A 16,901-nucleotide genomic window follows, 5' to 3' on the forward strand; every position below is an offset into this window, starting at 1 on the left:
ATAGGAAGATAGTTTCCGTAAATCAGCATTTCCTTTTCAGTCTAATCCATCTCCCGAAAACTGTTCTCTTTTCATCTTAACTCCCATTTAGACGATTCTTGCGTCTAAATGTTTCTAAAATTATACCAATCCAACTATAGTGTTTTTAAAGTGTTTTAATGATGTTTGGTATGTTGTTCTTAGTGTTTTTCTTTATGTTGTTTGTCGGTAGTTCTCGTGATTAGCCGATAACGTTCCGGAGCAGTTCGAGGGACTTCAAGACCAAAATTTCAACAACACTGAGCAGCATTGGGTGGCCAGTGTCCTTGATCATCTTGAACCTATGTTTTAAATTTTTTGTTTTACAAAATTGCATACAATGTCTATCAACTTGATGGGTAGTTACCTATGTTAGGATTTACCTAGTTCTTCCTTTACATTCCTTGAAGCCTAAGTGGTAGTTGATATGAGTCTCTTAGGTAGAATTGCTTAGTCATACTTTTGGGATGTTGGGAAGTGTTATATACATATTTAATAGATATATTCAATGATGATGATGAACTTGTTTTAGTAACATGGAACCCTAGGACTTGGGCAAGGAGTTGGTTTGATAATGGTGGTTCATGTGGTGGGCTTCTGGATACGTTTCAAGAAACAGTGTTAGGTTTTGTTGGTTATTTCCCTGTTGGATAGTCTTTGCCCAAGTGTCACTTTGAGAGAAATATACTTAGATGCTTGCCTTGCTGCTTAGGCAGTTGTCTGATGCTACCCACATAGAATTCACAGAACCCGTGTGGCTCAGTGTCACCTTCAACCACACCTGAATCACGCTCCGGATCCTTCTTCACTAAAGAAGAATGCGTACAATGATGAGTATGAATGAAGTGCAATAATTTATGCTACAATATGCATAACAACAAACTAAAAGTGCAAGATATGTGAAATAATAGCAAACTTTATGATCTAAACAACTTCGAAAAGCTAACTCGAGGCTGGAGACTCTGGGTTGAACTCGGAACATCTGGGTTCTGGAACCTCCAAGTTATACTCCGGACGGGGTTGTTGGTTAGCCATTTTTTAATTAACTCAGAAGGTCCGAGCTGAGTCCGGAACCTCTAGGTTAGGGCGGAATGTCTGGGTGGGGCTCCGAGTGAGGGTGCTCGGTTAAAATCCTGTGAATTGCTTAGACCCTCTGGGTTCAACCTGGAATATCCGGGTTGGGCAAAATTGAACTTCTCGATAGTTTTCCACTGTCGATTTGACTCGCATGTTGAATCTATCATACATAGATATGGATATACACTATACAAAGTTTTCTAGACCCAAATGCACCTCAAACCCTAACGATTTCTTAGGACAATTCAGCGCGGGTTTCACTAAGCTACCCGGAACCTCCAGGTTCTACCCGGACTATCCGGGTTGCTGTAGAGAGCATTTCTTCCTAGGGAGAAGTGGCTGATTTGATTTGCAAGCTTCCTCGATCCAAAGAGAAAATGTTTTGCACTATTTATGGACTCTAAACTTCATCTACCAACACGACAACTCAATTCCATGACTTAAACTCATCCAAAGCCTTGAAATCGCTCCTAAGCATAAAAAACACGAAAAGCATTGCAACTTCGCGATTGAAGCTCCAAACTAAGAATTTATCTAACCAAGCATCCTTGCCATGGGAGCCTAGGAGACTCACCCAAGATGTTTTATCGAGGTTGGTGACCGTCGGGGGAAGATGGAAAATCTCGGGAAGAGGAAGAACGTCGGTGCTCCTCGTGCTTCAACCAAGAACACCAAAATGAGTCAAGAACGAATCAAATCCTTTGGGAAAATGCAAATGAATTGGATGGATGAGGAGCTTAGGAGCTAAAGATCGCATTAATAACACATGCATACCTCGATTACTTCTCTTGAGGTGGGATTTTGGGGAGAATGAGAGAGTGTTTGAGAGAGGGAGAGACTCCTTTGGCTTGGCCAGTTGAGAGGAGAGGGAGTGAGGGTGGGAGTGAGGGAGAGAGATGGAGCAGGTGGGGCTACTGCCCTAGGGAGAGAGGGAGTGGTCACCCACGTGGGCGCCACATGCTAGAGAAAGAAACATGTTTTAACTGCAAATTCATTTCTTTTCTATCCTGAATTTCTTTCTCTCATCTAATTGACTTAAAACTAAGTGCTCTAATGCTCCGAAACAAAATTACTCAAAATCAAACATAATGCTTATGAAGCATGATTTTGCTTAATTACATGATTACGGTTTCGAGACGTGACATATGTTTTGTTGTTGATTACAGGATAGAAGGGTACAGTTGGTTAAGTGTAGATGCTCACACATTGAGTCTAATTCCACTTTTGCGGATAACTTCACTTAATCTTATGGTTGTTTCCTTGTTAATTCATCTAGATGCATTATCCTTAGAGTTGGGTTATTATATATATCCATTATTGATTAAGTCTTGCGAGTACATTAGTACTCATGTTTGCTTTCGACAAGCTTTGCAGGTGAGAGAGAATTAGTATTTGGTTACTTCACGCTCGGCGATGTTGGTGGCAGGTAAGATTAGTGCCATCTATGAGGGATGTCGTTTTGGGGTAGTGCCTCTGGGCAAAAGGTCTCACCTATCTTTTATTGTACTAGACTTTATATTCCACTGCATAGTATCTCTAAGCTATTAGGAGGTGAAGTGGTGCTTTTGTCCTCCTAGCGTATGTTTTCTGTAAATAGATGAAAAATGTAATAATTGAAAGACTTGTAATATATTTTCATTACTTGTTATTTATTATGTTTTGGTGTGATGAAATATGTTGGAAATGTGTGTATTCCGATCTTGAACATAAAACACATGTCAGAACTACCGGGGTTAGATGTTAATCATGATGGTTGTGATTATGTAAATAACCGACTTAATAATTAATTAAAATAAAATTAGGATGTTCCCTACAACCTTAACCTCATAGAACTTATCTCTTCCAATGCAAGTGTCTATAAGAAAGTGCTGAAATACTTTCAAACACCTACATAATGCACTAATTGTTCCTCCGCTGGATCAATAGAGGCAACTAGAAACGGCCTACGACTGCTGCGTCGCCATATCAGCCCTTCACGGCAGAATGTAGATAGCCGCTGCCCACGACACAGCAGATCGACTAGCCAAACTGCAGAAGTTGTCACATCTAATCATGTTTTTGTGTTTGGCTCAATTTGTCCTGAAGCTCCTTGCAGTCAAATAGCACGGCAGAAGTGAAAATGGGCATCATTTCTCTCAAGTACATTGGTAGACCCATAATATGCCCATTCTAGATTGAGAAATACTTTATAGCGCCCGCACAAGGGCAGGTGCATAATACCCTCTCCGTCCTCAACACTTGTAAGGGGAGGATCAGGTTCTCTCCCTCGGAGTCAAAAGAAAATCTCTCCCAGTGACCGGCGAGGAGGGAGATTCCTTGAGGCGCTACGGTAGTTCTTCCGTGATCATACCTTACTAAGTATCTCTCGTCCCTAAATATCATTTATATCTACACTTTAATAAAATATACGAGTTATAATATATTCGATCGATCTTTTTTATTCATCCGAGTTGATGAAACGGTCACCATGCAAGGTTAGATCTCGTTCCTGCTTCCAAAAATATTTAATCGTACATTATTTATCTTTCATACCTAGACATCTAATATTTATCTTTCATACCTTCAAAATTACATTCAATCTACTATTATTTATTTTCCATACTTAGATATTTAATATTTTCCTTCCATACATTATGCCAGGTTTCTTCAGAAGGTACGTCGTCTCCCGCACATTGCCTATAGTGCTAGATTTCTCCAAAACGTATATCATCTTCCACACTTTGCCTACATCACTTGTAATAGGAGGATCAGGTTCCCCTCTCCACCCTCAATACTTGTAAGGGGAGGATCAGGTTCCCCCCTCTCCGAGTCAAAAGAAACTCTCTCCCTATGACAGGCGAGGAGGGAGATTACTTCAGGTGCTATGGTAGTTCTTCCGTGATCATATCTTACCAAGTACCTCTTTGGCCTCTGACTATCATATTGTGTATTATGAGACATGAAAACATGATAAAACTGAGTATTAATAGATGCTAAAGACAGTGGATCACACAACATATGTAAAGAAGATTGTAAACTCCGTATGTTCTTTAAACATCATACTGATCCTTCCCGATGTAGTGCTGATGATTTATCCATGTCACCTTTACTCCTTGATGTTTTTCTTTTTTGCCGGGTCCTTGTCACTTTATATTCCATCCCGATATAGTAACCCATGTTGGATTCGTATCACTATTCTTTTCAAAACGTTGGGTTTTTTATAATTCTAAAGTTGCTGTGCTATGTGCTAACCCAAACTCGACTTTAGTATTAAGTGCAAGATAAAACTCCCTATCCAAGGCAAGGAGTGACGCGGAAAACAAAGAGGTGATGCGCTGATCCAACACATGTCAATTCAACTGTGATCCAGTAAAAATCAAATATTCGGTCAAGCTACTAAGCCAGTGATATCGACAAATTTGTTTTCACTGCTTACAAATAGGACTAGAACTGTTTAGAGCTACGAGCTTTACACATTGCTCACTATTAGGGTCATCATTGCTTCTATAGTGGCCAAAAAATAGTACAAAAGAAAGGGATATGTCAAAGGTAGCAGTAAAAATCATTCACCCAAGAAAAAATGGTTTTAACACAGATCAGACAAATGCAGAACACATGAAGTCCTTCAAAAAATAATTTAATTATACAAGTTATTTACATTTCCGAATAATAGAATCCAACGGAATGTGGATAAAAGAATGTTTTTCATGAGATTCCTATCTGCTACAATGACAGAAAAAATGAGGAATTTCTGTATATTGTAGTGCAGACATGCATTTCGGGAGGGCAGAAAAAAAAACCCTATTCCCAACCCAGCCAACTAAACATTGAGAGAACAAACCAAGCTATCTAGGACAAAAATAATAATTACATAGCATAACAGGGAGACCGGAAACCCTAGGTTGAATTTACATCATCTGATGAAAGAATGTAGGGGTATGCGTGTATGCCCATACAGCAACTTATGACGAGGAAAAGGAAGCAGCTCTGGCCCTTTTGAGCGCTCAACTCTTCAAGAATTGAAAGGTTGGCATTGCAATGAGTTCTAGTGGTGGGGCGACATTCTGAAATTCTTTGGCATCCATTGAATCTGCTATCTCCTCAAGTGATATGGGCATGCTGCAACACAAACAAAGTAGAAAACCGCAAAGTTTAGCATATCCTCAGAATTACGCGACCAACATAATAATGACCCAGTAATTTTTTACATACCTTATTTCATCATCCAGTAAAAAGGTGTTGTCTAAAGTGTCCTGGCTCGATTCCTTGGTCATCAATGTCAGCATCTCCTCAAGAACCTACAGTCATGAAGAAAATCAATCAGCTCCCGTATAGTTGGCTGCTCTATGTCGTATGAATGGTCAAAAGGTCATTTCAAAATGGAAAAACCAGGAAACAAGAGGAATAGTGAAAATTTGGAAGAAATGGCATTTAACTGATACATAAGTGGTATCAAATAGATTCCAAATTGGAGTGACATTTCATATTGCACGAACTTTAGAATCCAAATAAATTCCCCATATAATTCCTTTGCATAAATTGTGCTTATGGCATTCAACTGTAGAATCAAGTTTTCTCCGATTACCTCTTCTGACACACTCTCTGTGTTATATTTGTCATCCCAGTACTGAGTGCATATTTTGTAGAGCTGCTGCACACTTAGTACCTGCATAATAACAGAATAGATGTAATATCCGGTGTGTGTTTGTGTATGAGAGAGAGAGAGAGAGTGCGCTTACTGGACAGAGATCATTAACTATTTCATCGTATGAAATCCTGAACTTTTTGAATATGACCTAGACAAACAACACAAATATATCAGTATTGCGAATTCATATTGCAAACTCTGTAAGATGGAGCCACAAAATACAAACATCAACCATCATAAATGCCTTTCGCCATTAAATTGACCAAGCGGAAAAGATAAGTTATAGACTGACTAAGGGTTCCTGGGGCAACATCCCAAAAGTGGTCTATGCTGCCCCATAAAAAGTAATATGAATTTGGTATGTACAAGTTTCAAAAACTATTCCGGTAGTAATATAGATTTGGAAAAGTCATGCTTTATTTTTAAATAAAATGGAAACTGTAAATCAGCTTGCAGAGGAATCTGACATTATTTTTCCAATAATACTGATAACCGATTACTATGTTACATGATCAGGTTTCATGCAAGGGAATTGGTGAGTGAAGGGAACCGGATGTGGTAGCAAAGAGGGGGGTGGCACGCCTTTTTGCACGCAGCAAGGTTCTTCCCTGACCATAGCCAAGAGGGTATGAGCTCAAATCTTTAGGGAAGGTTTATTTCATCCGTGATTGATTTAATATGATTACAGGAGACAATATATAAGAACCATCACTCAAATTAAATGAATATTTTATACCAAACAACTTCAATGTACCAATCTAATCCTTAATACCTTCCAACTAATGCGCCAGGCCCACCCAGCCTGTCATGATGCGCTGCTGCTAGCTGCTAACAGTCTCATGCACACAACACCAGTAGGCACGGCCACAAAAAGTGTCCATGACAAAAACATCGGTATCTTTCCTTTTCTCCAATGCAACAAAAAGTTTATATTTCCACCCTAGAAGATATATGCTGATTTCACTCATATATTCACATACGATGTAAAAAGCAACATCTTCAACAATCTGGAAACACTGGAAATGGGTTAAATCCCTTAATATGTTTTACACCAACCATGAACAAGTCAATATTATAGTTTGTTACTAGTTTACCAATTTACATACTTCAGTTCTCACTTATTGTTAGATGTGCATGTTCCTTTTGTATTTTCCCCTTTATACAGAGGTTTATTTGCATATCACAATGCTTGTATATCTACCATTTTAGGGCTTTGGAATACTGTGAGCTGCACATGTGTTACATGGTATCATGTCCGCCGCCGTCGTGCCGCCAGCTAGACGCCGATGAGCCTCCACCACCAGCAGCCACGTAGCTCCATCTACCCTCCCTTGCTTCTGCTCCGGCCCCCGCCGCTACCGTTCTGAGCTCCGTCTCCCGCCACTGCAGACGCCTCCCCTGCCAGAGTGCCCCGGGCCACCTCCGCCTTCACCCCAGTCACCCGGTCGCCTCCTCCCTAGGCCGAGTGCCCCCCCCCCCCCCAGAGCTCTGGTTCCCACCGCTGCCGCCCTAAGCTCCGGCTCCCGCCGTTGCAGCCCCGTGCTCTCCCAATTGTGAGTGCATGCGTGCATGAGTAGAAAAGAAAAGAAAAGGAAGGAGGAGGTTGTTGTCTTCATGGTGTCCTACAGGAGGATGGGTGCCATTCCTGTTCCATAGTGCCCGGTGTTTTTCAATGGTCTCAACTGAGGGGAGTTCGCGTTTCACATGGAGATCCACATGGGTGATCAACAACTGTGGGGCTACCTCATCGGCAAGCGGACATGTCCGCCTTATCCCGCTCTCCCGATTCCACTCACTTGCCCTCAGATGCTAATGATGATGCCAAGGCTCCTCTGATTGATGCTCTCGAGACTGAGATGGAGACTTACCAGTCAGATCTCGCTGTCTATATGACCTGGTTGTGTGAAGAGGTCTGTGTCAAGGCCATCCTGTTTGCAAGCATGAAGGTAGATCTCTCGATGTCCCTCAAGGGACTCAACACTATGCAGCTGATGTGGGCTCACCTCCGCCACAGCTACGAGATTTGCAACGAGGCATTGTACATTGCTATCGTGATGGAGGCTCAATCACTTTCACAGCTAGACTCCACTATGGAGGTGTTCCACCATCAGATGTCAGCAGTTTGGCAGCATCTGAACAGCTTAGGTGCAGAGTTCTGTACTGCTAGCACCTGCATGTGTTGTGACTACCACCAGAGTAAGAGGTCGACTCTTCGTCTTCATGAGTTCCTCTCCCAGCTTCGCCCTGAGTTTGAGACTGTCAGATTGCAGCTGCTAACACACAGTCTGAGCCCATCGCTTGACGAGGCGACGCCTGAGCTGTGGGCTAAGGAGTCTTCGAGCAGGGGGGGGGGTGAGCATGGTTCACCTTTCCGCCTTTGTCCTGGCTGCACGAGTCCCTTCTTCGGCTCTCACACCTTCCCAAGTGCCTCTGCCTCCTTCGACACCACAGCCCTCCCTAGTGGTAGCGGGGGCCCCTTCTAGTGTCATCTACGACTACTGTGACAAGGCAGGGCACACTGCTCAGGTATGTTTTATGAAGTTATGAAGCAGCGTGAGAAAACACAGAAGAAGAAGGCACGACGCAACGGACGGTTCTCTGAGAATCCAGGAGGTGGTTCTAGTCAGTCGGGCTCTCGTTGTGTCTAACGTAGAGCAGGAGCTCCTTGGGCTGTTCCGCCACCTCACCACTACAGCTTCTACCTTAGCACTCGGGACTACTGCTCAGCCTTCTGGTTCCACTCCTTCCCATCCAGGTATATCATCCTTATGGTTTCTTGATTCCGGTGCCTCCTTCAATATGACTTCGGATTCGACTCATCTATCTTTTGTGTCGCCTCCTAGTTCATCACTCATAGTTCAGATAGAAGATAGCACCTCCCCTTCGGTTGCAAGACATGGCACTCTTTGTACTTCCTCATTTTATATCCCTACTATCTCTCATGTTCCTAAACTCACAATGCACCTTTTGTCCGCCGGTCAGATAATTTGATCATGGATGTTGTATCATTCTTAAGGCTGACTCTTGTTGTGTTCAGGATCTTCGTATTGGGTTTCTGGTGGGGATTGGTCCAAGGTGTCATGACTCTCAGTGCCTGTGGGAGCTTGATTGGCTACGTTTTTATTCCTCCTCGTGAGCGCACGAAGGTGACTGCTCAGTCTGTTGAGTGGTGTTTTTCTTGGATACAGTTTGGAGCACAAGGGTTATCGTTGTTATGACCCTATTGCTTGTCGGATGAGGATTTCTCAGGATGTCATCTTTGATGAATCACATTCCTACTATCCTCATTCTTCCACCAGTACTCCATCCACAACAGCTGAGTCTCTCTCTTTCCCTATTCTTCCAAATTTGTATTTTCCGTTGCTATCCTCTCCTCTTCCACAACCACCACCATCTCCATCTTCATGCTCACCACCGCCTTCCACTCCACCTCTGGTTGCTTCCCCACCTCCTCTGAAGCTTCCTCCTCGTGCGATCACTCGCTTTTACACTCGTCGATCGCGTTCATTTGACTCATCTCTGTCTCTTCTCGAACCTGCTCCGAAGTCTCCACCACAGTATGTTCTCCTTGATCGTCGTACTATTCGACCACCTGAGCGCCTTGGCTTCACAACTACTACTCTTGTCGAGCCATACGACCTACCGAGAAGCTGTTGTCCACTAGGAGTGGCAACATGCTATGGCTAAGAAGAATCGTGCTTTAGAGCGTACTGGCACTTGGGATCTTGTTCATCTGCCAATCCATGTCACTCGTATCACTTGAAAGTGGGACAACAAGGTCAAAACTCGCTCTGATGGCTCTCTTGAGCGCTACAAGGCTCGTCTTGTGGCTCGTGGTTTTCAGCAGAAGCATGATCGTGACTATAATAAGACTTGCTCCAGTTGCTCACATGACCACTGTTCGGACTCTTCTGGTTATTGCCTTATGTTCGCTAGTGGTCCATCTCTCAGCTAGAAGTCAAGAATACCTTTCTTAATCGTGAGCTGTGTGAGGAGGTTTTTACATGCAGCCCGCCTTCAGGGTACTCTGTCCCTGATGGCATGTTGTGTCGTCTGCGTCGCTCTCTTTACGGCCTCATGCAGGCTCCTCGGACCTAATTTGAGCGTTTTCTTCGGTTGTTACTAACGCTGGCTTTCAACCCAGTGACCATGACCCTACTCTCTTTGTTCACACTTTCTCTCGTGGTCGCACACTTCTTTTCTATGTTGATGACATGATTATCACCGGTGATGATTCTCAATTCATTGATTTTGTGAAGAAGCGCCTCAGTGACAAGTTCTTGATATCTGACTTGGGTCCTATTCGGTACTTCCTTGGGATTGAGTTTTTTACCACGCCTAACGGCATCTATCACTCCCAAGAGAAGTATATTTAGGATCTTCTTGCTCGAGCCGCTCCCACCGATCATCGCACGGTTGATACACCCATGGAGTTTGGTGTTCATCTCCGCTTCACTGATGGTGAGCCTCTCGTTGACACCACTCGTTATCATCATCTTGTTGGGAGTCTTGTATACCTTGGGATCATTCGTCCGAACATCTCTCACTCTATTCACATCCTCAGCTAGTTTGTTTATGCTCCCTCTTAGCTCTACTACACACACCTCCTCCGTGTTCTGCGATATCTTCGTGGCACCATTTCTCGTCGTCTTTTCTTCCTTCGCTCTAATTCCCTCCAACTCAAGGTGTATTCTGATGCGACCTGGGCTAATGATCACTCTTTTTTTCTCGAACGCGCAGGAGAACTGCATGTCATTTCATTAAAGAAGGAAAAAACGGATACAAAATAAGACACCTCAACGAAAACACACCCACAACACACACACCATGAACTGGATCAAAATAGCCGCGCCACAACAGGCCGGGGGGGGGGGGAGACCTAGACACGACCCTAGAGTCCCATGACCAAAGGTAAGAGGTCCTTGGCCCCGGCAGCACACCAAATAGACCCTTCATCTGCCACCGCTCTGACCACCAGAGTCAAGGAAGGTGAGACCTTGTTGAAGACGCAATCAATACGATGCTTCCACAGTTCCCATATGATAAGGATTATGAAGGTATTTAGGCCTTTTCTGTACTGAGTATCGACCCCTTTGATTGCCTTATACCACCATCCAGACAAGGAAGAAGTATCCGGTTGGGGTGCTATAGAATGCAGTCCAATTTTTTGGAAAACTGTGAACCACACCTGCCGAGCGAACACACATGAAGTTAAGAGGTGCTGTATGGTTTCTTCAGCTTGATCACAAAGAGGGCAGGCACTTGGGTGAGGTAATCCTCTTCTTGCCAGCCGATCTCCCGTCCAACAACGGTTAAGGACTGCAAGCCAAATAAAGATCTTGCATCTCAAAGGCGCCCAAGACTTCCAAATGCGCTTCCATGGTGCAAATTTGGTGGAGCCAACAAAGAAAGCATTGTAAGCCGATTTGCTAGAGTAGGAACCAGATTTTGAGAGCTTCCATATGTGTTGATCCTGAACCCCAGGATCCAGAGAGGTTTGCCAAAAGGACCCATAACTGAAAGAACTCATCAAGTATGCTAACAGAGAGAGCACCATTGATATCCCTCATCCACCGCCTATTTCCAAGAGCTTGGCACACTGTTCTTTTGTTGAGGGCGCGACGAGGGACGCGTAGGATGAGATTAGGAGCCACTTCGGCAATCGATCTGCCCTGCAGCCACCGGTCAGTCCAGAACATAGTATTTGTGCCATTGCCGACCACCGAAACAACTGCCATATCAAACATGGCCTTCGCATTTGGGTGAACCTTCACCGGAAGCCCTACCCAAGGGCGGGTAGGATCAGTCTTTTGAAGCCATAGCCAACGAATACGGAGAGCCCAGCCTTGTGTATTCAGATCATGTATGCCGAGCCCACCGAATTGAATGGGCCTGCATACCCTTTCCCAAGAAACTAGGCAATTGCCTCCATGAGCCTTTTCTTGACCTTTCCATAGGAATCCTCGCCTTTTCTTGTCGATAGCTTTGATAACCCATTTCGGAAGATCCAAGGCGATCATTTGATAGATGGGGGTCGAGGTGAGGACCACGCGGACCATGATGAGTCTACCTGCTCGGTTCATGAGGGAAGCTTTCCATCCCGGAAGCAGATTCGCCACTTTATCAACCAAAAGCTGTAGATCAGCCTTGGAAAGTTTCCTTACTGACAGAGGAAGTCCTAGGTAAGGACAAGGAAAATTTTTGAGCTCACAAGGCAGCTGGTCTGTAATAACGGCTAATTCCTCCTCTTGACATTGGATTGGGATGGCTGAGCATTTTAGCATGTTAATTCTGAGTCCCGAGACATGACCGAAAAAATCCAGCAGGTGTTTAATCAAATCCAGCTCTAATGCAGAAGGCCGAATGAACAAAATCACATCGTCCGCGTAGATAGAAACCCGGTGTTGCAACCCTCTGACAGGGAGCGGCTGAAGAAGACCCTCCTGACTAGCAAGACCAATTAAAGAATTCAACATATCCATAACCATGATAAAGAGCATGGGGGAGAGAGGATCCCCCTGACGGAGACCTCTTTGATGATGAATAACCTCACTCGGCTCCCCATTCAAGAGCACTTGGGTGGTAGCAGTAGAAAGAAGACAGCACAATATATTACACCACCGGCGACCAAAACCCAAGCTGCGAAGAACCTCCAAAAGAAAGGACCAAGAAACAGAGTCGAAGGCCTTCGAAATATCCAATTTGAGGAGGACATGAGTTGCCTTCATCCTGTGTAAAGCCCTTGCTGTTTGTTGGACTAAAAAGAAGTTATCCTGTATGCTCCGACCACGGACGAAAGCACTTTGGTTTGTTGAGATCAAGCTTGGTAACCTTGGGGCAAGACGATTTGCAAGAAGTTTCGCCACGAGCTTAGCTAAACTATGAATCAAACTTATAGGGCGGTAGTCCTTTATCAAGATTGCATCCGGCTTCTTGGGAATAAGCGTGAGAAAGGCTGTGTTGAGTAATCTGAAAATTGAAACCCTTCCTTGCTGAACCACCACAAGAGCCTGCATCAAATCACACTTGATGATCTGCCAACAAGTTCTATAGAAACGACCCGTAAACCCATCCGGACCCGGCGCCTTATCTTGAGGTAAGGACTTAATGGCTGTCCACACCTCATCTTCAGTAAAGGGGTCATCAAGAGTCACCAAATCATGTTGCTGAATATGGAGAGCAGAAAAGTCAATTGTGCACTCCCTATGATCAGCAGCACCCAGCAGCCCAGAAAAGAAATCAAAGGTAGCCGAGAGTTTCTCAGATTGGCTAGTGACGGTTTGCTCATCAACTAGCAGTTTTGCCACAAAATTTTTTTTCTTGCGGAACCTAGATTGTTGGTGGAAGAAAGCAGTATTGGCATACCCTTCTTGCAGATAGAGAATCCGAGAGCGCAGCCTAGCAATTGTTCGGTCAAGAGAGGCCAAACCAAGACACCGGTGCTTCAGATTCATGTGCAGCCAATCCTCCTCAACCGAAAGCTGCCGAGAATCCCCAACAATCTCCAAGCGGTGAAGAATTTCAATCGCCATAGCAAGCTGAATCTTGATGTTGCCCACTTTCCGCTGACTCCAACTTTGAAGCCCTCTACTGAGGCGCTGCAGTTTGGTGTAGACCTTCTCTAAAGGGCATGAGCCAGCCACAGGAGCATCCCAATTCAATTGTACCGCCTCAAGAAATCCAGCAAGATTATGATGGGATAAGTCCTTGTGCAGCACATGGTCTTTGTGGGGCTGCTGCATGGTCTTTGTGGGGCTGCCATATGGTGGTCTTGCTGCCCATATGCTTTAGGACAGCATCTAGGACACTAGGACAGCATCTAGGACAGCATCTTAGACTAGAGGACAGCATCTAGGACAACATCTTAGACTAGAGGACAGCATCTAGGACAGCATCTTAGACTAGAATCTTAGACTAGCATCTTGGCATATGCTTGGCTGGCCATGAGCCTATAAATATGTATCCCCAACCCCTCAGGTTGGCATGGCATTTATGCGAGAAATAAACCAGAAAAATTGCCCCAACTCCTAGTGTCATCCTCTCTCGATGAGAGTAAGAATTCAGCTACTACCAAGAGTAAGAATTCAGCGACTAACAAGTGGTATCAGAGCCTGTTTATCCTGTAGCCTGAGCATCTCCTGCTCATCTCCCCCCTCAGCCTCACAGCAGCCCCAGCTAAGAGCAGCAGCAGCCCCGGTTGCTCCTGCTCACCCCTCTCCCTCTGCGCAGAGCAGCAGTAGCTCGTCTGAAGCAGCCCTCTCCCCACGCAGCAGCCCTCCCCCGGTAGCGCGTCATGTCCGCAGGGCAGTCTCAGCGCTCGGTCGCCTCGAGCACGCGGCGTCGGCAGGAGGCCGAACTTGCCGCGGCAAAGGAACACGAGCGAGCGGCGGCAGAGACCGCTGCGGCGGCGGCAATGGCGTCGAGGCTGCCAGCGGCGGAGCTAGCAGCAGCCAGAGCGGAGGCAGAAGCAGCGGCGGCGGCGGTTGCAGCGCGTGCGGCGGCAGCGGAGGTCGAGGCTCTGCGCGGCAGCACCGGCAGCTCCATTTCTGCTGACGACAGCGCCGACGCGGACCTCGAGCTGCCGGAGGCAGAGGCAGCGCGAGAGCGGGCGGCACAGTGGGCAGCGGCGCACGCCCACGAGCGGGGCGGCAGCCCAGACAGGCGCGGACGCGCCGGCGGCGCTCCTGGAGGAGGCGCGCACGGCAACAGTGGCGGACGGGTCGATGGAGAGCGCGGCCTTTACAGGCGGCGTGGCTCTCTCTCCCCGGATCGGTACCGTGGTCACCACGGGTTCCAGGCTGTTGTCAGGGACGTCGGCCCCGGCGGTGGGTGGCCTACCCTCACTAAGACCAACTACGTCGAGTGGGCTGCGGTGATGAGGGTAAAGCTCCAGGTGCGGCACATGTGGGAGGCAGTCCGGTACGGCGACGTCGACTACGACCAGGATCGACGGGCGCTGGATGCCCTCATCGCAGCAGTCCCGTCCGAGATGCAGTTCTCGCTTACCAATAAGCGGACTGCCAAGGAGGCTTGGGACGCCATCGCTGCGGCACGCATCGGCAGCGACCGCGCCCGCAAGTCCACACTGCAGGCACTTCGCAAGGAGTGGGAGAACCTGGCCTTCAAGCCAGGTGAGGACGTTGATGACTTTGCTCTCCGTCTCAACACTCTGTTGCAGAAGATGGTGCAGTTCGGCGATAACACCTACGGCGAGAAGAGAGCTGTCGAAAAGCTCTTCCGTTGCGTCCCCGAGAAGTACAAGCAGATGGCTCGCTCGATCGAGTCTCTGCTGGATCTCTCCACGATGTCGATCGAGGAGGCGATAGGTCGCCTCAAGGTCGTCGACAGCGATGAGCCACAATCTCTCTCGGGGCCCATCACCACTGGCGGGAAGCTCCTTCTCACTCGGGAGCAGTGGGATGCCTGCCAGGGTGACCGGAGGAAGGGGGAGCCTTCTTCCACGACAGGCGGCCGCAAGCGTGGCAAGCCGCGCAAGGCGCGCAGAGACGCCCAGGCCGGGGCGCGAGGACGTGCCGAGGGTGATGCCAGCGGAGGCGCCCAGGGCGGCGCCGCCGGCAAGCACAAGCCGACACGAGACGACACCTGCCGCAACTGCGACCGGCTTGGCCATTGGGCCAAGGACTGTCGTCAGCCACGACACGGCCAGGTCCACGTCGCACAGGCGGAGGAGGAGGAGCCGGCTCTGTTCATGGCTCATGCGAGCATAGAGCTACCTCCAGCGGCACCGGCCGCAGCGGCTCTCCTCCACCTTGACGAGCCAAAAGCACACGCCCTCCTCGGCGACGGCTCCGGCAACGACAAGACTGACGGGTGGTGCCTCGACACCGGCACCACCCATCACATGACCGGTCGACGGGAGTTCTTCACCGAGCTTGACTCTAGCGTCCGAGGCTCCGTCAAATTTGGGGATGCCTCCGGCGTGGAGATCAAGGGCGTCGGTTCCGTCATCTTCACCGCCGTGTCTGGTGAGCACAGGCTGCTCACCGTAGTCTACTACATTCCCGCGTTGAGGAACTCTATCATCAGCTTGGGACAGCTGGATGAGAACGGTTCGCGCGTGGTTGTTGAGGATGGAGTCATGAGGATTTGGGATCGCCGTCGTCGCCTTCTTGCCAAGGTAACCAGAGGCACAAATCGACTCTACGTCCTTAACGTGCAGGTGGCACAACGCCAGAAACTTTCAAAATGAAAACGGCGTTTACCACGTGCGATGACCTTGAGTCCAAGTAAAAGAGGACAGTGATCGGAAACCACAGATGCTGCACTTTGCAGCAAAGAATCAGGGAATAAGTCTTCCCAATCCAAAGAACAGAAGGCCCGGTCGAGTCGAACAAGCGTAGGAGAAGCGCGCTCATTCGACCAAGTGAACTTACGACCCAAGAGGGGGATCTCCTTGACGTCTAAGTCGTCCAAGAGCCGTCGGAAGCGACCCATCATAGCAGGATTCAAATTCGCGTTGTTCTTATCTTCTGCTTGATAAATTAGATTGAAATCCCCCGCCACAAGCCACGGACCAGTACAGAGTGCCCTGATATCACGAAGCTCCTGAAGGAAAACCAATTTGTCAGTGTCCGCTTGAGGGCCGTAAACCCCAGTGAGCCACCAATTGCGGCCCTCCTGCTCGGCGAATTGAACCGATACCGAAAAGGAATCAATACGAGAGCCGATAGACTGACAAATAGCCCCTTTCCAAGCGATTAGAATGCCGCCTCTGGAACCATCAGCTGGTAAAGTGACAAACTGATCGAAATCAGGCCCCAGCACCGAAAGGAGGAGACGACGCGTCATCACATCAACTTTCGTTTCTTGCAAACACACAATATCCGCTTTAGACGAAAGAACCACGTCCCGGACAGAATTGCGCCGAGCAGGTTGGTTGAGACCCCGTGCATTCCAAACAAGAATGGTCGAAGGATTCATGGGTAAACAGAAAAAAGAGCGACCACCAGAGAAGGTACCAAAGGTTAACAAGACACGGCCAGCGCCCCATCTGATCTGACATGGGTGGCGTCTTCAGAATTCCAACCAAAGATGGCAGCGAGAGCGGTGAGGTGCTCACGGGATAGGGTGTTCCGGAACAGCCTACTGTAGGCATCTTGAGCTTGAAGATCAACATGTTCGAGGTTGGAGATAATCCCCAGACTTCGCATGATCCTTT

The 16,901-nt window shown here is 47.2% G+C and overlaps 1 protein-coding gene across 1 annotated transcript in view; it reads right to left on the reverse strand.

Moving 5' to 3' along the window:
• Positions 1-4,677: 4,677 nt before the first annotated feature.
• LOC133892010 (myosin-8-like) overlaps positions 4,678-16,901 on the reverse strand; it is a 48,494-nt gene continuing 36,270 nt past the window's right edge. Inside the window, exons 36-39 of the mRNA XM_062332747.1 lie at positions 5,814-5,870; positions 5,660-5,740; positions 5,287-5,372; positions 4,678-5,193 (exon numbers count right to left, since the gene is read on the reverse strand). Of these exons, the coding sequence (XP_062188731.1) occupies positions 5,079-5,193; positions 5,287-5,372; positions 5,660-5,740; positions 5,814-5,870 (339 nt within the window). The 3' untranslated portion in view covers positions 4,678-5,078. The remainder of the gene's footprint in view (positions 5,194-5,286; positions 5,373-5,659; positions 5,741-5,813; positions 5,871-16,901) is intronic.

Source organism: Phragmites australis, chromosome 15, assembly GCF_958298935.1.
Source record: "Phragmites australis chromosome 15, lpPhrAust1.1, whole genome shotgun sequence".
In the NCBI taxonomy this organism is placed as follows: Eukaryota; Viridiplantae; Streptophyta; class Magnoliopsida; order Poales; family Poaceae; genus Phragmites; species Phragmites australis.